At 45.1% G+C, this 21,989-nt stretch overlaps 2 protein-coding genes and 1 long non-coding RNA gene across 11 annotated transcripts in view; 1 reads left to right on the top strand and 2 right to left on the bottom strand.

The window, feature by feature from the left end:
• LOC118316731 (glutaminase kidney isoform, mitochondrial) overlaps positions 1-11,300 on the bottom strand; it is a 31,784-nt gene extending 20,484 nt beyond the window's left edge. For 2 of the 8 annotated variants that reach the window (XM_047330957.1, XM_035644843.2), the window contains exons 1-7: positions 11,174-11,300; positions 8,789-8,921; positions 8,635-8,696; positions 7,352-8,542; positions 6,977-7,063; positions 6,493-6,631; positions 5,900-6,084 (exon numbers count right to left, since the gene is read on the bottom strand). The gene's annotated coding sequence lies outside the window, so the exon portion shown is untranslated. Of the gene's footprint in view, positions 1-5,899; positions 6,085-6,463; positions 6,632-6,938; positions 7,064-7,351; positions 8,543-8,634; positions 8,697-8,788; positions 8,922-11,173 lie in introns of those variants that run through there. The other 6 variants (XM_035644842.2, XM_035644845.2, XM_035644844.2 and 3 more) reach the window with 6 other exon arrangements.
• Positions 1,377-21,099, top strand: col2a1a (collagen, type II, alpha 1a). Of its 2 annotated transcripts, XM_047330955.1 has the most exons (54): positions 1,377-1,719; positions 3,378-3,584; positions 4,501-4,517; positions 4,619-4,651; positions 5,378-5,410; positions 5,573-5,626; positions 5,981-6,073; positions 6,495-6,572; positions 6,979-7,023; positions 7,152-7,205; positions 7,367-7,420; positions 7,771-7,824; positions 7,944-7,997; positions 8,138-8,191; positions 8,293-8,337; positions 8,457-8,510; positions 8,654-8,698; positions 8,818-8,871; positions 9,290-9,388; positions 9,515-9,559; positions 9,655-9,753; positions 9,854-9,907; positions 10,008-10,115; positions 10,216-10,269; positions 10,387-10,485; positions 10,598-10,651; positions 11,221-11,319; positions 11,437-11,490; positions 11,584-11,637; positions 11,742-11,795; positions 11,911-11,964; positions 12,566-12,610; positions 12,756-12,854; positions 13,609-13,716; positions 13,839-13,892; positions 13,988-14,041; positions 14,150-14,203; positions 14,385-14,438; positions 14,536-14,643; positions 14,786-14,839; positions 15,959-16,012; positions 16,112-16,273; positions 16,362-16,469; positions 16,754-16,861; positions 16,971-17,024; positions 17,123-17,230; positions 17,317-17,370; positions 17,496-17,603; positions 17,701-17,754; positions 18,313-18,420; positions 18,536-18,824; positions 18,964-19,151; positions 19,243-19,485; positions 19,575-21,099. In XM_047330955.1, exons 1-54 carry the CDS (start codon positions 1,626-1,628, stop codon positions 19,719-19,721), a joined length of 4,464 nt encoding a protein of 1,487 aa, XP_047186911.1. In that variant the 5' UTR covers positions 1,377-1,625; the 3' UTR covers positions 19,722-21,099. The 2 variants fall into 2 exon arrangements, with proteins under 2 accessions (XP_047186911.1, XP_047186912.1); XM_047330956.1 differs by lacking the exon at positions 3,378-3,584 and having other exon boundaries at positions 1,378-1,719.
• On the bottom strand, positions 11,382-13,680 carry LOC118316735. Its single transcript, XR_004795253.2, has 4 exons — positions 13,590-13,680; positions 12,495-13,104; positions 11,660-11,823; positions 11,382-11,443 (listed from the first exon to the last, which is right to left on the bottom strand). It is a non-coding gene; the product is annotated as an uncharacterized LOC118316735 (long non-coding RNA).
• Positions 21,100-21,989: the final 890 nt, after the last annotated feature.

Raw genomic sequence — 21,989 nt, 5'->3', positions numbered from 1 at the left:
CGGGATCTCAATTACCCTGATGAGCCGCCGTGACGTTCCTCAAGGTGTGATGATGATGATGATGATGAGGATGATGATGATGATGATCAGACTACATCTAGTCGCATCTAGGACGGCAAAACAAATTAAAACCGATAAAACCAATCTGAGGTTCTTTTAACGTCATTCCAGCTCACACAGACCTGGCAGACGAGAGCCAAGATGGCGGCTTCACAATCTTTCTTTCCTGTATGTGGAATGAAGGGGGGGGGGGGGGCAGTCTGGAAGGTCGTGACCCCTGGAATTTACTGTGCCTCCCCTCACGACAAAGACCCTTTTCAATCTCCCTCAAACTGCTTCTATCTGCCGGAGACGGACGCGATCACGATCACACGCAAACGTTTCACCACCAGATGCAAGTACAATTGTGCTCACAACCACTTGTCGACGGTCTTTGTCCGAAAAGAAAGTTTGACCGCAACGTGAAAGGGACCCGACCGCTGATTGGTCAACTCAGCACTCTACAGATGTTTTTCATAATCCATAATGTGGAGACTAGATCCAAACAAACAAACAAACAAACAAACAACTCTGCTGACCCAGTGTTGAGTTTAACTGTGGTTTTTCATTCATCTGGACACATTTATTCTGTCTCCTCCCCGATGAGTTCATCCTCTCGTACGAAGAAACACTTTCTCTCTTGACTTCACTGAGTCAGTTCACAGAACTCGGAAGTGATTCCAAGTCTAACTAATTCTAACTCTAGTTCCAGCAATATTTCAGAGCAGCGTGACTTACGACTGATGACCTACAAATCAGTTTTACTTGATTTGATGAAGACAAAACTGTAGTTGGTCTGTAGCCAGTTTCCAGATGTTCAGACTCTCAAACATAATTTCATCATAAATATTTGCACCATAAACTACAAGTGTGTATTTAAATATGTTCACAATAGGACTATGTTCTCAGTTTATACTTCTATTAAATTACATCCAGGGCGATGGAATTATTCAGATCGGCCTTGAAACGTCAACAAGGTTCGTTTTAAAGTTCTTCCACCATTTTTTTGTGTTCATTCATCGTTGGGATATTTTTTCCTCATCCACTGACCGACTTGACCTGGTCACATCTCGGCCTTTGACCTTTGCTCTGCTGCATGCAGCTCCCGTTTTTCACTGTGAGAGTGAAGGTGCATCTCTTGACCAGCCGGGCCAAGCAGGTCAAGGGAGGAGGGAGGGAAGGGAGGAGGGAGGAGGGATGAGGGAGGGAGTTAGAAAAAATAATCCCTGGGAGGTTTGATGCTGCAGGATTTGAGGGGAGGGAGACAGGACTCAGGTTTCAGCCTTACAGGGGGTCTGGGGGAAGGACTGGCATTTTGGAATATACGAAGATCCATACAAGGCACAGTGGACATAAAACCGCGGTGCTTGCCCTGACGCCGTGGGTGCAGAGTGCCAGCTGGGGCCCCGCGTTTTGGATTCCACTTCGATTTTTGAAAGGCTTTTCGACTGCACGGTGCCATAAGTCTCCGGGAAGAAAACACACACTCGACTCGGCCGCTGTCTGAGAGAGAGCCCCCCCTCGGTCTCCTGCTCCTGCGCTCCCTTCACTTCTCACCCGAGCTGGTGCATGTCTGAAGTTTAGACATGTTCGGCTTCGTGGACTCAAGGACTGTTCTGCTACTCGTAGCATCCCAGGTTGTTTTACTATCCGTGGTCAGATGTCAGGAAGAGGACGACCGTAAGTTGCAACGTTTTTCCCTCCATCTTCTCACTTGAAATGTTTCTCTTGGTGACGTTTTGCTTGCCTCGCAATCTTCTTCACCTGAGGTTCCAGGAGAATAGTGGAGGATAAAGTGTCAGAGGAAGAGCAGGAGGAGCACAACCCTCTTAGGCTGGGGCTGGGGTTTAGATAGATGTAATGCCATTTCCATGTCAGTGATGTGGAGGTTCATATTTGTTCTGCACCGTTCCATCAGGTGTTCAAGGGTCTTTCCAGATAAGTGAGTGTGTATTTTAATCTGTGGGACAGGTGAGGCTGTCAAGGCTTATCTGAGTGGGATGGAGGACCAGGTCGACAAGTGTCCGTGTGTCCTCACCTGCGTCCGGCGGCTCAGCCTCCGCTGCCGCGTAAAAGTGATGTATTTCAGAAGCAGATCTGCCTCAAAGAAGATTTTGGACGTTGTCTAGCAAGAAACGTGTATTTTGGACTTTAGGTTGTAGGATGATGAGGTCTAGAGTGAGTTAGGTGGGTTTATTTTTTTAAGCCACGTCAAAATAAACCTGATCCGCAGGGTTTTTGGCCCCGGAGCAGATTCAGGGGTCTCCGCGGTGTGAAGTGACAGGGGGGGGGGGGGGGGTCAGACACTGTTTGACCCCAGACTCGCAGGCTCGAAGGGTCGCAGGAAGAGAGCGGCACAGAGGGTCACAGCGGGAGTCGACAGATGATTGACCTCGGCTTGTATTTATAGCTGAGATTCAAACTCCACTGCTCGGCAGAATCCATCATTCCCCCCGCCCCCCCCCGGGCTTTTATTAGCTCTTTACCATTCTTTCAACGAACAAGAAACAACTGGTGGACACTTCGGCCGCAGGAGGTCAAACTCATTTATGTCACACGTCTGTGCCAAGTACCGCTTCCAACCAGGACACGTCAAAGACAAACAGCCGCCCGGAGCTGTGCACATTAAAACAAATCAGCCATTCTTAAGTGTTTGCACTGGCGCTTGCACACGACTCTGGGACACAGCTGGAGAAATGTAGAAGACCCCCCCCCCCCCGCCTGTTTACTTAGGGCAGCAGCTCGTCAATTGGGCACAGTTTCCCCTGTAAGAGGGGTTCATTCATACGAGCGAGGCCGCAGGTTAAATATATAGACTCAGGCAGCAACGTGAAGAAATACCTCGACCGGACTGTTGACTGTGCCTCTTTGTTGAGGAACTCATATTTCTTGCCTCCAACGTGAATTATATTTTCAAAACCTTTCCTATCTGGCACCTGTTCATCTCCACCACTCACGCAGTCACACGTTCACATGTTTGATTTCTGTATTATACTTTCTTTCTTTTTTTAAATGTCACTCTTTATATATAACTTTTTGTTCAGAGCGTTTGTTTGACACCGGATAACTTTGATCTCTCTCCGTCTTCCTTGTGCGTCCCTCCTCCTTCACTCATTAACCCCCCCCCTCACGCTGCCATTACTTCCTCCTTCTTTGTGGCCCCGCCCCTTTGACCCCCTTACATCCTTTTACATCCAACCCACAACACCTGATGAACTCCAATCTATCTTTTTCCTGTCTAACTCTGTTTTGAACCCGAACCTTTGCTCTGTCCATCCATTCTCCATCCTCTGCCCCCCCTCTCTGCTCCGCCCGCCCCCCCTGCTGGCCCACCGCAGAGGAGGCAGGCGGCTGCGTCCAGGACGGCCAGCGGTACAATGATAAGGATGTGTGGAAGCCCGAGCCGTGTCGCATCTGCGTGTGCGACAGCGGAGCGGTGCTGTGCGATGAGATCATCTGCGAGGAGATGAAAGAGTGCGCCAACCCTATCATCCCGCCTGGAGAGTGCTGTCCCGTCTGCCCCGCCGACGCCACTGCCCCCATTGGTTGTAATTTATTTATTCACATAACCCATAAATAAATTACTCTCTATATCTTTGCATTTATCCTTTCCGCCTGGCCCGACCCTTTTGAAAGGGGGAACCGAGACAGGGTCCAAAACATCCTGCCCCTTCTCATAGATTTGGATACTATAAAAAAAAAAATATATATATATATATATATATATATATATATATATGTTTTTAGTTTTTTATGATTTGGGCATTTGTATGAACGACACCTGCTGTTCCCTCTTCCAAAGTGAACCTCTGCGTCCTCGGTTGCCATGGAGACCAGATCAGCAGCATCATTATCATCAGGATTCTATCGTTGGATCCTGATGATGTGACGACTGGTTCTCACCTCAACCGGCCGAGGAGCCGCCGCTTATTTTAACTGGCCACTAAAGATGAAACCTTCGTTGGTGTACTGAGCCACGCGATTTGTGATTTATCTCTCAAAGGATGGATGTGATTTAAGTTTCCCCAAACTTTTACGGTCTTGATATATCGATTATATCACAGTCGAAGGTTAAAGGCCTTAAAAAAGAGTAATTACATAAAAAATCTCATTGTTTTTGCTCGAAAGATAGTTTGGACATTAAAAGAATTCTATCAAATTTGACCTAAACAATCTTTTATAATAAAAAGAAAGAATAAAACATATTACTGCTGCTTAAGTCAACAAGCCAAGCTTAAGAACTAAACATCCTCATCTCCTGCTTCTGCCTAATCTCTCATCATTAATGTAATCTGGACGGGTTCTCTGGGTTCGGTGAAGAGTATGCGATCAGTGCATCAATCAATATTATTCATCTGCAGGTTCTTAAGAATCTAATCAGCTGAGAGTGTCTGAAGTTTTTTTCACTTTTAATGTTGTTGTTCTTTTCTTCTCCACCTCATCTGTCACCTGCCACATCAGAGACGCTTGGTGCGAAGGTGAGAGCACACTACACAAATTAATATAAACATATATATAATTGTGTATATAAGTGTTTCAGGAAACTGACGTCATTGTTCTTTTTTTTTGAATGGCTCAGGGCCAGAAAGGTGAACCAGGAGACATCGCAGATGTAAGTATGAATCCTCTGCACCGTGAAGTTAATTTGTCAATAGTTGATATTCCATTGCTGAACATAAGACTTCCTTCAAAATTAATAATTGGTCTGGGAATTAACTCTTATAAGAAAACTGTTTTTTTCACCTATTATTTGGAATCAATTCAGAATTTTGTCAAACAACTGGTGCACATTCGTGTCCACAACAAAAGCTTATGCTTTGTTGAATTAAGAGTTATTTAGAAACCCTGAACAGATTTCTTTGATATATATATATTTTTCAGTTCCCACTCTGTCGAGTTTTAAACCGTCTAAAGAAACGTTTGATCGCTCGAGTGGGCGATTTTCTGGCGAGCGAGAAACTTCCTGTTGAACCAAGACAAAGTCTCTCTCTCTCTCACATTCCTGCGACATAACGAACCCGATCGAAATCGGCTTAGATCCTCTCGGCAACTGTGCCACACAGCTGCACACGTCGGGCAAAAAACAAAGCCGGTGGCAGCGAGAGGTTAAGAGGAGGTGATGTCTTCATCATCGCAACGTGTTCCGTCAAACGAGATCCACATCATCACCTCGTGGCCCGATGTTCACCTGCCACAGAGCTGGAATGTTTGAGCTGCTCGGACACGGAATGCGAGCGGACGAAGCGTTAAAGATCGTCAGTGTAATAAAAAGATTGATTCGTGACAACAGTCGCAGACACCTGACGTGAGCTTTCTTTTTGTTTTTATGATTGTGCAGGTTGTAGGACCAAAAGGACCACCCGGCCCCATGGTGAATACTAGACTTATTTGACCATATGTTTCATATTTGTATATTTTGTTCTTCACCTCAACGCTTGATGGGATGGTAATATTGGTGCACAATAATACGCTTCTTGCTTTAGGAAGCGTGTGAATCTTTTACTGAGACAATTCTCTTTGGTTTTTTCCGCAGGGCCCCTCAGGTGAACAGGGACCACGTGGAGAAGCTGGCGCTAAGGGTGACAAGGTAAGAAAAATAATAATGATAATAATAATAATAACACCCTCCACTGAACTTCTCAGAAGGAATTCCCCCAGATTAATGTCTCAATGTGACTTCGACACTTGGTTACAAAACGACCACCAGAATATCGGGTCAAGCAACAGCAGACCTGACGATAATTATAATAATTGAACTGGCAAAGTGAGTTGTTTTTAAAAAGATGACAGTGTGGGAACCTCTAGATCTGATCCAGACTCACATGTAGAACAAACACAAGCACAACGGATGATTTCTGACCTGGAAGCTGCTTTTTAATCCCGTCTGGCGACACACGTGACTTGGGGGACAAAAGAAACGACCGTGTCTCTTTTTCCCTAGGGAAATGCTGGACCTCGAGGACGTGACGGCGAGCCCGGCATCCCCGGAAACCCTGGCGCAGCCGGACCACCTGGACCACCGGGACTTGGAGGGGTTGGTTTTCCCTGTCGCAACGACATAAACGACATTTGACATTTCTTTTTAGGTTCCAACACCACGTGTAACACATTTATCAGACAGAGACAGAGAAATAAACACATAGAGCTGAAGGGACAGCAAATGAATGATATAATGATCATTATGAGTATCGTTTTCTTTACTAAAATCAATTTATGGTTGTATTCACAAAGTACAGGATGGAGGAAACTGCTCAAAAGGAGTCAGAACAAGTGTTTCATGTTTATTATCAAAGAAGAATCACACAAAGTCAGTTCCTGAAGGGTGAAAACGAGGATTCATTTTCCTTGTGCGTCCTCTTTCACAGACACTGAGCCTCCTCCATTTAAATCAGAGATTCAGTTTATGTTTTTGACAGAGTCTCACAGTATCTGTGTGTGTTTTCGTGCTCTCACAGAACTTTGCTGCTCAGATGGCCGGAGGATTCGACGAGAAGGCCGGAGGCGCTCAGATGGGCGTGATGCAAGGACCGATGGTGCGTGGTACAAGTCTGTCACAAACATCAGAACATGATCACCGCTGACGTTCAGAGCACTGTGGATGAAAATACATAATGTTCAATGAGATCGATGCGGTGCTGCCACCTGGTGGCGACACAGCTTCAGTGCGACAGAGAGATTTTGACGCTGACATCTTTTTTTTTTTTACTCTTCTTCTAAGTGGCATATTTGGGTGTGAACCACATGAGAATATCATATCAGCTATGAGAACTATAAAATCTATTATGTTTAGAAGATTCTGTGTGTAGCAACTTAAAATTCGAGAAAAAAGTCTTCTGAGACCGGAACAGAGTTCAGTTTACATTTCACATCGCTCTCAATATCTTTGAACAATTTCTCACACTGTTTGTGGATTCTGAGTGTCCTGTGTTTCACCTACAGGGTCCCATGGGCCCCCGTGGCCCCCCAGGACCGTCCGGAGCTCCTGTAAGTACATTACAGCTCTACGTCATGACGTGACCGATCACTATAATCAAACACACACACAGAAACAAGAATAGTTAGGACGAGTGAATGAGTTCCTGACACTTTGCTATTGTTGTTTGTGTTTCCAGGGGCCACAGGGTTTCCAGGGAGGCCCCGGTGAGACCGGAGAGCCCGGTACAGCAGTAAGTGTTGATTGCTGTACATCTTTCGCTCATTATAATTAATATCAAAAGGCATAATTTATGCTCATCACTGTTAATGCTTCTGACAGACCTGAGTTTGCTCTCTCGTTTATCTTTACGTGGATCAACTATGTCACTAAACTCACTTTGTTTTTCATCAGGGACCAATGGGACCTCGTGGACCATCCGGACCTTCCGGAAAACCAGGAAGTGATGTAAGTGTCCAGGCGTCACAGTACATTCAAATATAGAAACCTGCTCCAAACAAAGGTCAAAGGTCAAAGAAAAAACAAAGAGTAAAACTGCTGCAGTGGTTTTTTTTTCTTCCTTGTGCTCGTTTTTTTTTCCAACTAACAATTCACCTTCCTTTCTATTATTATTATTATTTCATTTTCTATTATTTTAGATTATATTCTCCCACACAGGCTTGACACTATGAACTATACGTGCCACCAGGGGGCGCCGTCTACGTCCTAACAACAATGATGAAAATGATGGACTGCACAAAACACAGGCTACAAATTTCTCTCAAAATAATCTTTCCACGGTTTTTGTTTTTTTTCAGGGTGAGGCTGGAAAACCCGGCAAAGCTGGAGAGCGAGGACCTGCCGGGCCTCAGGTGAGCGAACAACAATCAATCAATAAGTGATCGTGTCATACTTAAATGCAAAAATAATCTCATATCCATACACCAAATGTTGAGTAAAGAAAATGACAGATTCTTTCTTTACATTCCAGGGAGCTCGTGGATTCCCTGGAACTCCTGGACTTCCTGGAATTAAAGGACACAGAGTGAGTGATTCAACTTGTCACCTTTCAGGATAAGTAGCCGCTCGATTTGTCTCAGAGCTGCAGCCTCTCGTTCGTTACAATGTGAGGACACTGATGGATGAACCTGTGAGTCCTGATGGTCTTCATGTGTCTCTCTGCAGGGTCACCCCGGTCTGGACGGAGCCAAGGGAGAGAACGGTGCCGCGGGAGCCAAGGTAGCATCACCACATTTATCTTTAGTGATGATATTCATTTTAAAATACTGTATTGTTTCCACTTTACTTGCTCTAATTATTCTGATGTCTGCTCCCACCAGGGAGAGTCTGGTGCCTCTGGTGAGAACGGTGCCCCCGGACCGATGGTGAGTTCAGATTTAATTAGCTGTGATGCTCCTGAAGGTTCAGATTCTTCTGTGATTGTGAGATTAAAGGAAATGATTGGATATGTATTTAAATGAATCGGTTGTTCCTTGTGTCATAGGGACCCCGTGGTCTGCCCGGTGAGAGAGGACGTCCTGGAGCCGCTGGATCTGCAGTGAGTGATCGTCTCATATCTGCCTTGATCCGCTGAGCAGAAATACATATGAATATATATATGAAATGTGTTTTGACTCATATTTCTGAATCCTTTGAGTCTTAATGATGATGCACACACTGACCATCTTCCATCTTCTTCAGGGAGCTCGTGGAAACGATGGCTTGCCCGGTCCCGCTGGTCCACCTGTACGTACCACTAGTGCATCCATCACGTCCACTTTGTTTTTTTCTAAAAGAATATTTTATTACCTTTCATAATAAGATATGAACACTAACCTGGAGATCTTCTCTCTGTCCGTCTTCAGGGGCCTGTCGGACCTTCCGGAGCCCCCGGTTTCCCAGGATCCCCAGGATCCAAGGTTCGTACGACATCATCATCATCACAAGACCACACAGGAGACGTCACGTTCTGAAAAACAGAAGCGTGAAAAACCCGACAGACAATCTTCAGAAAACATCTGCAGAACTTCCAACACTTCTTCCTGTAGAACTTTCAGACATTTGATCGCTTCAATAGATTATTGGAAATATCACATTTACATGAAGGTTCTTGTAGTTTTTCATGAACTGATTTAACTTCAGTTATAAACGACTCTATATTTTTCTTGGCAATGATGAAAATGATGCACTCAGGGTCTTCTCATATTCAGTGGACTTCCTTAGAATGAAAGTGAATAATTTAGATTATGGAAGTAGTTATAGGACGACGATCAGATGTCATATTCACAGGTCGGTGAAATGCAAAAGTTAATGGTAGGTTTTGTTGCGTCGTCTCAGGGAGAAGCTGGACCCACTGGTTCCCGCGGAGCCGAGGGAGCACAGGGACCACGCGGAGAGGCCGGTACCCCCGGATCTCCCGGACCCTCCGGAGCATCGGTTCGTTCCTCGTCCCGATCCATTCAGATTTAATTAATTTCCACTCACACACACACAAACACACTCTGTCTTTGTTACGTTTCAATTCATAGCCGATTCATGAATTTACTCTTCGTTATTTTTCAGGGTAACCCCGGAACTGACGGTATTCCTGGAGCTAAGGGATCTGCTGTAAGTCACCTCTCTGTGTTCACTGGTTAAAAAATCCCTCCATTATCTTATTTAGATTATTAATATTTAATATTTTTCTTGCTTCTGCCATGCAGGGTGCTTCAGGTATTGCCGGCGCTCCCGGATTCCCCGGCCCCCGTGGCCCACCCGGACCACAGGGAGCGACAGGACCTCTGGGGCCAAAGGGACAGTCTGTGAGTCTCTCGTGAAATAATCCAAAACTGAAAGTGAAACCTCGAGATTTGTTTGCCTTGTTATTATTATTATTGATTATTGGTTTTCCTTTCTCCCTAGGGCGACCCTGGTCTTCCTGGATTCAAAGGTGAAGCTGGACCCAAGGGAGAACTTGTGAGTTGCGCATTTTCCTGACAATAATACACCAGAACCAAACATCTATCTAGAATTACACTGCAGAACAGATTAACTGAGATCTCGTAATTTTGTCCAGGGCCCCGCTGGTCCTCTAGGTCCCCCAGGCCCAGCTGGAGAGGAAGGAAAGAGAGGCGCCAGAGGAGAGCCCGGAACTGCTGGACCACTCGGACCTCCGGGAGAGAGAGTAGGTCTTCAGGATTTAACATGGAAATATTTATTTTTTTAAATTGAAATTATGACTCATCTAATTCATATGTCTTTCTGTCTGTGATTTCTTTTTTCAGGGAGCTCCTGGTAACCGTGGTTTCCCTGGTCAGGATGGTCTTGCTGGTGCTAAGGTGGGTCCAGGCTCAATCTGGGCTCTGAGCATGGAGCTCGCTGCTGTGATCGTGAACCAGCCATATTTCTTTCACATTGATATTAAAAGGTTGGCCTTTCTGTCTCACCTTCTTCAGGGTGCCCCCGGTGACCGTGGTGTTCCTGGAGCCGCTGGGCCTAAAGGTTCGACCGGAGACCCCGGACGCACAGGAGAGTCCGGCCTCCCCGGAGCCAGAGTGAGTCCTTTACTGTGGCCATTTTTATATTTGTGACTTAATATGATATTGTGTACTACTGTGGACTTTCACACTTGTGGTGCTGTGTTGACAATGTCTGTGCCTCTCACAGGGTCTCACTGGTCGTCCCGGAGATGCTGGTCCTCAAGGCAAAGTCGGAGCCTCTGTGAGTACAATGCTTAAAATCCTCAGGTGTAACTTTCAGCCAGGGCTCATTAAAATTAGGATATAAAACAGGAGATTTTTTAAAATTCCAGCAAAGAAAAAAGTCTCTCTATGAAACACTGTCATAGGATCAAAACTAAAAAAATTGATCAGTCCTTGTCCACTGTCCATCACTTGATCTCTCGTTGGTAAGACGACGTTTTACGTCCTCTGACCCTTCATCAGGCAAAATTCACACGGTAAGAAGTTTGCTAAATTTGATACAGCAAGCTTTCGCCAAACTTTGCATATTACATATTCATGTATGTCTCTGAGGATGTGGTTTACAAATATTCCTTCATGATTAGAAAAGATTAGAGAGCTGACAAAACAAAATCAGTGATCTGCATTATGATAAAAACTTGAATTGTTTACGTCCTCACAGAAGCAGAAACAGGGGAAAAAGTCTTAATAACTAATATTCAATAACACTGCACATACAAGCTGCAGCCTGAGAAGAAGTAAAGTCACGACCAGCACTCACCAGTTTCAACTTTTTCAGTGCTGATTTGTCCCTGGTGTCTCTGACAGGGAGCCTCCGGTGAGGACGGTCGCCCCGGCCCACCTGGTCCACAGGGAGCTCGCGGACAACCCGGAGTGATGGGATTCCCTGGACCAAAGGGAGCAAATGTACGTGTGTAAAGGATGAAAATGAAATGTTCATAAAGCATAAAGAAATCTGGTAATACGCACTCATAAATCCACTCAGAGAGATACAGCCATTTTAATGTGATTCTTCTTCAACAGGGTGAACCTGGAAAATCAGGAGAGAAGGGTCTTGTTGGTCGTCCTGGACTGAGAGTAAGAACATTTTTTTCCATCAATACTCCAGCTTCCATCACTTCCTGTCGTCATATGACTTCTGACACAGTTTAACTTCTTCTCTCTGAACAGGGTCTGTCTGGAAAAGATGGTGAGACCGGTCCGTCTGGACCTTCTGGCCCTGCTGTAAGTTGTTTCAGTCTCTTACTATGTTGTGAGATGTGTCAGGTTCACTGAGGAAAGTCACTCGTCTTTTGCCGCTGAGCTGATCATCTGTGTCTGTCACACAGGGACCCGCGGGAGAGAGAGGAGAGCAAGGTCAGCCTGGACCTTCTGGCTTCCAGGTGAGTTTCTTTTCTTATCGTGGGAAAACTAAAAAACATACAAAGTGAAAAGAAAACATCAATAACATCTTGATATCTGATATCATATGAGTAATCCCTTTGATTTGTTGGATAGGGTCTGCCTGGACCGTCTGGTGCCCCGGGTGAGGCTGGAAAACCTGGAGACCAGGTGAGCTTTTACTCCACATTCTTGATTTGATGCATCTTCATAGAAAAACCTGCTGGATACAAACTGCAACCAGTTTAATAACAACTATTGTTGTATGTTAGTGTTTCTGAGTAATCAGAAATCCGTAAGTTAAGTGACCTTGCAGTTAGGGTTAGAATTATAGTTATTAAAACCAGCTTCTGGTTCAAAAATACAGAAAAAGAAAAAATGTTGTATAGTTCATATTAAAGTTAAATGCAGCTCATTCAGCTGAGCATCAGTGTGGCATAAGTCATAACTGCTGATATTCTCCGTACCAACAAGGAGCCATTGATGACAAGTCCTACTATTTTTTATCTTTTAGATATCATACAAAAACATTAAGTTGAAAACTGGAATCAAATCTTCTACTAGTTCAACGTTATAGCTCAGCTAATGTTCTTTTCAAACTTCTTCTTTTGTGGCAGTAAAGTAAAGAATAAAAACCTGCAGAATCTCTTTTCAAACTCAACATTCAGGATGCAAGAGTAACAGTTTTTACGTGGACTCACAATGAAAATGAGTTGTTTGTCTTTATGTAAAGTCACTGGTATTAAACTCAGCGTCTGTTTTCTCTCTGCAGGGTGTTTCTGGAGAGGGCGGAGCTCCTGGTGCTGTTGGACCCAGAGTGAGTTTCCATCTTCAGTCTTCAAATAGATATTATGCTAATTCATTCACACAAGCACTTCCTGTTCCTCAGATCACAGAGCCTCGTCTGTGACCACTTCCTGTGTCTCCTGCTGAGCCAGTGTCTTTTTTGTTTTCCCTAACAGGGCGAGCGTGGATTCCCTGGCGAGAGGGGCGGTGCTGGAGCTCAGGGTCTCCAGGGACCCCGTGGACTTCCTGGAACACCTGGAACCGATGGACCCAAGGTCAGTGGATCCGTCTTATACAAGACTTAAGATTCACATTTAGTCTCCGCTGCACCACCGCAGCTCTTCAGTGTTCTGCAGGTGCAGCTCTGAAGATTTTATGCAGTCGACTGGTTTTTATTGTGGTTTATCTTGATCATCATCATCTCTCTCTTCAAGGTGGACGTAGCTCCCTTAGTTTTTTTTCTTTCTGTCTTCTCATTAAAATTTTCTTTTGCATCTTTGGGTATTATTAGAATTTCTTGGCCAGCTGCAGTAACGAAAAAAACGAAATTATGATGATGATGACTCCATGAGACACTGCACCTGCACAAGACACAGTCCATTATAACCAGCTTGTTGGTTTTTCAATAAATGGGATATGAAATGTTTATTAGCGAGCTTTAGAGGCCCTGACCTTTAGACTTGAGCCAGGCTAGCCGTTTCCTACTGTTTCCAGTCTTTATGCTAAGCTAAAGCTAGCTGGCCTGTGGCTCCAGAATGAAGCATACCTGACAAGACAGGTATTTTTTATATAATATATATATATATATATAATTAAGAATCAAACAAAGACCTTTCTGTCTACTGTTTTCCCTCATGGGTCATGTTGACCACAATCACAGCAACTTTGCATCTCGCTTTCTGAACGCTGATGTATTTTAGATGAATGATGAAGTGTCAAGGCTTTTCCAAGTACTTAAAGTTAAGTTAATTTATAGAAAACTAGAAGACATTAAAAAGAAATTGACTGACAAGTGAACCTGTAACTCAGGGAGCCATTGGACCATCCGGTGCTGCTGGACCTCAGGGACCCCCCGGCCTGCAGGGAATGCCTGGAGAGAGGGGAACTGGTGGCATCCCAGGAGCCAAGGGAGACAGAGTAAGTGACGGAAGTTGTTAATATAATCGACTTTATATTTTAATATCGTGGCGTCACGAGCAGAGAGGCCTTGTAGTTGCATGTATGAATAACATCCATACCTTCACTTCTTCATCCACCAGGGAGACAACGGACAGAAGGGACCTGAGGGAGCTCCCGGAAAGGACGGTTCTAGAGTAAGTCCAAAAAGAACTGATCAAACAAAAAGAGAGTGACATCTGATCTCAACCCAGACTTTAACTTCTACGTCGATGCCTCCTTCTGTCCTCAGGGTTTGAGTGGTCCCATCGGTCCTCCTGGCCCATCTGGACCCAACGGTGCCAAGGTACGATGATGTCAAAAATTGAAATAGCTACTATCAGCTGAGTTTGAATGAATATTTTTTTCAGTTTGTTGATTTGTGGTTCTGACCGGCTGTTTCTCTCTAACCCAGGGTGAGACTGGACCCAGTGGACCTAACGGTGCAGCGGGTGCTCGCGGAGCTCCTGTAAGTATCTCTACTGTTGTTCCTGAGATAATGAAAAAAAATAACAATAAATATTGTGTTTGACAAGATATTTCTTAGGAAAAACAATATAATTGAACTAATAAATTACATAATTATAATTCAAACTGCATCGTTATTGATATTCCAAATGTTCCCTCACCAACTTTCTGTCCTCCTGCAGGGCGACCGTGGTGAGCTCGGGCCTCCTGGACCTGCCGGTTTCGCTGGACCTCCTGTAAGTGATAGTCAATATTTTGTTTAAATGAACTTAAGGTAAAAATCTTTTACTTTTGAATTCTGACAATATTACCGGTCTGTTTAAAAACATCCAGGGCGCTGACGGTCAGCCTGGAGCCAAGGGAGAGCTGGGCGAGTCTGGACAGAAGGGAGAGGGCGGTTCTCCTGGACCTCAGGGACCATCCGGAGCTCCTGGACCCGTGGTGGGTATCTGACCTTGAAACATGAGGTCACGTCTATGGATCGAATGAAAAAAAAAAAAAGGCGATGGAAACACCTTTTATAAGAGAGTTTACAGTGTTTGTGAAATGTGCAGATGAATTTATTATTCTTCATCTTTTTCAGGGACCCACTGGTGTGTCTGGACCTAAAGGAGCTCGTGGTGCTCAGGGAGCTCCTGTACGTGAATCACGTTTATACTTTAACACATAAAACATCCCACAATATATGAGCTGTATGAAGATACAGACTAAACACAAACTTCTCATGAGACAGTTTGGAAGTGCTGAAACAGTTATTTGATAAGAAAATGAATTTTAGCAAAATACATTTGAGTAAAAATATGAAACATTGACTGATTCCACAGTTCCAGTCTAATTTTTAAGACTCAAACTTGGATTTGAGGACATTTTTACGGGAATTTTCCCCAATTTTCTGAAATGTTATTTGCCAAAGTTATTATTTGATTAATGATGAAAATGGATTAATAGAGGATGTCTTTAATATCTTTATTGATATCTATTGATATATTTAATTGCAGCCTGATTGAAGTGTATAAAAAGTACACAGGCATGTAACCTACCGTGTGCACACACACACGTTGACACGAACAAAACACAAAATCAAAGGTCAATCATTTGGATTCAATATATATAGACTATCAAACTGATAAGGAAGTCAACCAGCAGCAGTTTCTAACCAGGAGAGGAGTCTGAATATGTTTGATAAAATATATAGGAGGAGAATTATTAAATCAGCTCCTTTTATCCTTTTACATTATCAGTATTCGGGAAAAAAACATGAAACAGTGACGAGCACATTTTCAAGCTTTACATGATGTAAAAAAACTGATCTGCTGTAAATAATAATACAAATATGAGGCTCGTGTATATTCTGAGTGTAAGGGAAAGTGATCTCAGAGTTTTCTCTTTCATTCATCCATAAATCAAACGGGCCACAGTTTATCATAATTGTATCATCTGTTAATCTGCCACATTAGTTTGATGGAACAAAAGCGCCCTCACTAAAGGGAAGAGACAGATTTATGAATCAGTTTTACTCTTGTGTGACTGTAAGAAATACTCCAAACATGTTGAAAAAATATATACGCCTGCATCTCCACGACAACTGTTCATCCATCTTGGCCCCGTGTTCATCAATACTGATAAGAATTCCCCCTGGTTGAGACAAATTGTTTCATATATTCACACATTACGGGAGAGTGAAAATGTTATTTGTATTTGCGTTTTGTTCTGTATATGTTTATTGATTTGATGTTGTTGTTGTTTTTTTTGACAGGGTTCCACTGGCTTCCCTGGTGCTGCCGGCAGAGTCGGATCCCCCGGCCCCAATGTGAGTAGTTCATCAATAATAAAATTCAAAGCAGAGAGACGTGTTTGAAAAGAGTTTTGTGTTTTTCTTACTGAACATCTCTCTGTCCATCCATCGCAGGGCAACCCCGGCTCTTCTGGTCCCGCTGGTCCCGCTGGTAAAGACGGACCCAAGGGCGCCCGTGGTGACGCCGGACCCCCAGGACGACACGGAGACGCTGGACTGCGCGGACCCGCTGGCCAACAGGGAGAGAAGGGAGAGGCCGGAGAGGACGGACCACCCGTGAGTTTGAACCCATGAGAAGAGAGATCTGACTTCATGAGAGGAGAATGTTTCATGACCTGACGTCTCCCCTCTCCTGACTCTGTAGGGTTCTGACGGGCCTTCAGGTCCGATGGGTCTTGCCGGATCCCGTGGTATCGTCGGTTTGCCCGGTCAGCGTGGAGAGAGAGGTTTCGCTGGTCTCCCCGGACCTTCTGTAAGTGCCATCATCCCTGCAGGATTTCTAGATTTAGCTTCCGTGCAGACTGTTGGAAATGTTTCAAAGACAATTCATCCAATCATACATTGGAGGCTTGTTCTTGTTGGTTATCCTTGGATTTCTTCTCTTATTTTCATGACGAGGTGATTCTGTTTCTTCATGAATTGACAAAATATAGATCCATTGAAAGTCAGAAGGTTATTCTGGGCCGTCGTCATCAAATTATCTTTTTGGAATATCATACCATCATATCATAAAAAAAATTGTTCTTTTGTGTTTAGGGAGAGCCTGGTAAACAGGGAGCTTCTGGTTCCGCTGGCGACCGCGGACCTCCCGGACCCGTCGGACCCCCTGGACTTACAGGACCTTCTGGAGAGACTGGTAGAGAGGTCAGGACTAAACATTGCTGACAACAATATCAGTTATCTATCCACCTGTCTGACTGTAGGAACAATGAGCGGACTTCGTAACGACTTATGCCATGTGTGTGTATCTCAGGGTACCCCCGGATCAGATGGACCCCCTGGTAGGGACGGATCCACTGGAGTCAAGGTGAGAGAATCCAAATCAGAAACTTAGTCCAACAAATAACACATTTTAAACCAGAGTTTGAAGGAAATGTTGTTCACCACCTTGTGTCCCTCCTGCAGGGCGAGCGAGGTAACACCGGTCCCGGTGGCGCCCCCGGAGCTCCTGGTAGCCCCGGTGCCCCCGGACCCGTCGGGCCCCTCGGCAAGCAGGGAGACAGAGGAGAGGGTGTAAGTAACAACAGGAGACTGGGAAAGTATATTTTCACTGTTAACACAAGGAACCACCAACACACTTTTTTTTTTTCTTTCATCAGGGAGCTCAAGGACCTGCAGGACCCGCTGGACCCGCTGGCGCCAGAGGAATGGCTGTAAGTCTCTCAACCTGCAACCTTATCATCAAGTTCTTTCTTTTTTTAGATTTGAATCTGACTTAAAGTAATTAAAAGTGCTGCACAGGTGCAGGCGCGAATTTTAATACAACTTCTTCCTCCAGGGGCCCCAAGGACCACGTGGAGACAAGGGAGAGGCTGGTGAGACCGGCGAGAGGGGACAGAAGGGTCACCGCGGCTTCACCGGTCTGCAGGGTCTTCCCGGACCTCCTGTAAGTGGTCCAAATCTTAAATAAAATGTTCTATCATCACCGCGGCAACATTTTTTCATCATCCGCCATCTAATCTGCCTCCGTCTGGTCTGAACAGGGTCCCGCTGGAGACTCTGGAGCCGCCGGACCCGCAGGACCAAGCGGTGCCAAGGTAAGGGAAAGAAAGCTTCCTGTCGTGCAGCTTTTAACAGCTGAGATTATGTGACGGTAATGAAGGGCCACAGGTTAGTCGTGTTGTAATTCTCCAATCACCTGACGGAGATGGGGACAGGAAGGGGCCACGCTTCTGTAATTACCCCACTGCTGTGATAAGACGGACGGCCGAGGCGTTTTCTAATTATTACTCTCTGCGAGGAAAAGAGTTTTTGGGGGTAAAAAAAACCCACTCCTGCCGAGATCGGAAATGAACTTTCCATATCTCTTCTAGATTAGCTAAGCACCGTGCGTGATAAGAAAAAAATTAAGGGAAACGTCACCATGCAAATCATCGTCATGCATAACAAAGGAAAAGGGTCCGGAGGTGATGGGGGCTAATAGAGAGAAACAGCTGCTGCCGGATTTGAATTGCTTTTATTCAAATGTGGCACACTAAAAATAAATATAAAATATAGTTTTACTTTGAACAGAATATTTATATTTATGTCCACAGGTTTTTATTTGAATTGAAAACTCATTGTGTGTGTGTGTGTGTGTGTGTGTGTGTGTGTAGGGACCACCTGGACCTGGTGGACCTGCTGGTAAAGACGGATCTAACGGACTGGGTGGCCCTATTGGACCCCCTGGACCTCGTGGACGCTCTGGAGAATCTGGTCCTGCTGTACGTAACATATCCACAGCCTTTAAATACGCTTGTACAATGAACTATTTCAGTGCTGTCGCCTGATTGTACACTCTGATATATGTTTCTTTCACCCCCCCCCCCCCCCCTTCAGGGTCCTCCTGGTAACGCCGGACCCCCTGGTCCTCCTGGTCCTCCCGGCCCTGGCATCGACATGTCCGCCTTCGCCGGTCTGGGTCAGACGGAGAAGTCCACCGATCCCCTCAGGTACATGAGGGCCGACGAGGCCTCCAGCTCCCTGAGGCAGCACGACGTCGAGGTGGACTCCACGCTCAAGTCCCTCAACAACCAGATCGAGACCCTGCGCAGCCCCGACGGCTCCCAGAAGAACCCCGCTCGCACCTGCAGGGACCTGAAGCTGTGCCACCCCGAGTGGAAGAGCGGTGAGAAAGGATTGAAATAGAAGAGACAGCATGCTGATGTGTTGACTTTTGGGTAGATAGGAGTTGTTCCTAAGAACTCAAAGACAAAGTGTTTCAGTTCCTCAGCTTCGCTCCCCGTTAACCCACTCTCCCTCTCCAGGCGACTACTGGGTTGACCCCAACATCGGCAGCACGGCCGACGCCATCAAGGTCTTCTGCAACATGGAGAGCGGAGAGACCTGCGTCTACCCAAGCATCGCCAAGGTGCCCAAGAAGAACTGGTGGACCAGCAAGAGCAAGGACCGCAAACACGTGTGGTTCGGCGAGACCATGAACGGAGGATTCCACGTGAGTGCACTTTTTGTACATCGTGTCTATGATCCTCAGCACAAAAAGCTGCTCATATTAACCGTCCCGTTCTGTCGCGTGGCCTCTGCAGTTCGACTACGCTCAGGACGGCCCGGCGGCCAACGCCGCCAGCGTCCAGCTGACCTTCCTGAGGCTCCTGTCCACTGAGGCGTCCCAGAATCTCACTTACCACTGCAAGAACAGCATTGCCTACATGGACCAGAGCGCGGGCAACCTGAAGAAGGCTCTGCTGCTGCAGGGCTCCAACGACGTGGAGATCCGTGCCGAGGGCAACAGTCGCTTCACGTACGGCGTGTTGGAGGACGGCTGCAAGGTGAGAGCAGAAGCAAGATCTCTTAACAATAACCACTGTAGCGTGATGAGCGTTTTGTTTGACACACCTCTCCACTGTCTGACCAACAGAAACACACAGACCGGTGGGGCAAGACCGTCTTTGAGTACAAAACACAGAAGACCTCCCGTCTGCCGATCGTGGACATTGCTCCCATGGACATCGGAGGAGCGGACCAGGAGTTCGGAGTGGACCTAGGCGCAGTCTGCTTCTTGTAAAAGTGGAGTATCACAAATGGCTCCCCCCCCCCCCCAAAAAAGATAAATGAATAACAGGAAACTCAACCATGAAACATTACACAACACTTCCACAATAATGAAGACTGGAATTTTTTTTTTAAGAAAGAAAATTGATACCTTTTCCTCTCTCAACGAAGTGCTCTCCATGTCGTACTCCCCTCGGATGTCAGCACTGAAGGGCACCAGCAATATCTGTACACCGCCACACCAGCATTCTGTCAATCCCCCCCCGCTTCCTGAGATCCAGTCATGTTTCCCATGGCGTCCCACCGTCGACGGGAGTTCTGAGTCAGAACCAGGAGGAAGAGGGACCAAGCGAACAAGTTATGGAGAACATGAAACATGACTTGATGTCACTTATTTATTGTCTAACCCTAAAAAAAAAAAAACAGGCAGAGTTGAGGTAGGACTGGACGGGGGTTTTTCTTTGTAAAGTACGACAAGCCCCCTTTTTTCCACTACAGAACAGCCGCGCAAACCTCAGTCCCAGTCCTACTCCACCTCGCTGCCCGTTTCCCTCCTGACACACACAAATACGGCATTTTGAAATCAGTGTAGACCAAAAAAAAAAACAACACAATATCTATATATTCTCAGTAAGTAAAATCAAAACTCCAGGTGCTCCCGGCCCCTGTTCCATCACGAGGCAGGAGCCCAGACACCTTTTTACTGTGTATAATAAATCCTTGGTTCTATTGTTGTAAAGGTCTGTGTTTATAAACAAGCAGATGGTTTTATATATATAAATATATATATATATTTCCACATTATGTGTGTACATGTGTCTATATGCACACCAACACTTTTTTTAGAAGGTGAGGTTACATTCGGGGATGTGTGCTTCAGCGTCCCGTTCCCCTCGACTGCCCATCAGAGGAAGACCCAGTTCTCAAAAAGAAAAGAATTTGAGATTAATTTTGCCTTTTATTTTCTTCCATCCAGATTGTTTAAAGCTACCTCACGCTGAAAAACAAAGTGAACATGTCGAGTGTCAATCTGAGCTGACCAAAATCATTAGCTTTCAGGTGGAATCTGGGGCTGAGCGGCCATCTTTGCTTTGGGTTGCTCTCTCTCTCTTCAGAAAGGTGCTATGAGTTCTGTAATCCCACCCCCCCCAAAAACCCAGAATTCCCACTAGCCTCACACCACACATTCACACTCCACCCTGGAGGAGGAGGAGGGGGTGCAGTAAGGTCACGACAGGGGGAGGAGACACCTCTCGAGTCCACATCCCCAGAGCCGAACATGGGGACTTGTGAGGGACGGTCGCTGGAAAAAAAAAAACCAGGGTGGGTTGTCTCTGTGTGTGTGAGGGTGTGTACATTTTTTTAATTAATTTTATTATGAACCATGATCATTTTTTTGTTTTTGTTTTCATTTTGTTACACTTCTAATTGCTTGTAAATTGGAAAAAAATAAAAAAGGAAAACCGAATTGAGAATGAAGTCGATTTTCTTCTGGGAGTTTTGAATGAAAACAGAAAATGGCGTGCGGATGGTTTTTCTCTTTCAACAGAAGAGACGCCTTCATGTCGTTGTTTTTCTTCAGTTTAACTTGTATTTCTCGAGGTCAGTTACTCTCGACTGTGAGTGCGAAGTCTGTGTGTGTGTGTGAGCTTGTGTGTGCGTGCGTGCGTGAAAGCTTAAGACTGTGATGCCAGTGTGTATTTTCATATTTGAGAATCTTATAACAAGAAGGAACAAAAAGTTACTGTATTGGTTCTTCTGCGGCTGCAGGGTGGGGCTAGTTTGTCTGAACTAACAGGAATAAATAAAGAACATTTTGTTGACTGAAATCTATAAAGAATTTTGTAGATTGATGATGTGTCTGGACAGCTGCGTCTCTCTCTCTGCGTAATTCTTCATATTCCTATTTAAAAAATAAAGAGCTATTAGGGATCCAAACTAATTTTTACAAAAGATCTTGTTAACATGTCATACATAAGAAGATAAAAATATGCCTTAAAAAACATGTTCTCTCACCGTCAAGATGAAAAAAAATAAAAATCACTTGATCATTTGAAGGGAAACAGATTTGACACATTAAAGTGTGTTTACAGATTCGTAGGAAGTTGCTGCATAAACCCGTGGAATAAGAACCGCAAGACGCCTCGTGAACTGCCTCGAGTGATGTCACAGTTGACAAGCGGGATACAGACTATTTTTTTTTTCATGAAATGTCATCCAAAAACATTTTAACACATTTGAAAAGAGGGGAAAATATTTTTCTGTGCCTCGAGTCCTGAGA

The sequence above is a fragment of the Scophthalmus maximus genome, chromosome 3 (genome assembly GCF_022379125.1).
Source record: "Scophthalmus maximus strain ysfricsl-2021 chromosome 3, ASM2237912v1, whole genome shotgun sequence".
NCBI lineage: Eukaryota > Metazoa > Chordata > Actinopteri > Pleuronectiformes > Scophthalmidae > Scophthalmus > Scophthalmus maximus.
The sequence above is the reverse complement of the archived record's forward strand: the minus strand, read 5'-3'. Positions and strand labels throughout refer to the sequence as shown.

Bases quoted from the DNA above. Each gene is read 5' to 3' on its own strand.
- col2a1a (XM_047330955.1), top strand. From the start codon at position 1,626: ATGTTCGGCTTCGTGGACTCAAGGACTGTTCTGCTACTCGTAGCATCC. The intron at 1,720-3,377 runs GTAAGTTGCAAC...GGCCCACCGCAG, and splicing joins ATGTCAGGAAGAGGACGACC to AGGAGGCAGGCGGCTGCGTC. The intron at 14,042-14,149 runs GTACGATGATGT...TCTCTAACCCAG, and splicing joins CTGGACCCAACGGTGCCAAG to GGTGAGACTGGACCCAGTGG.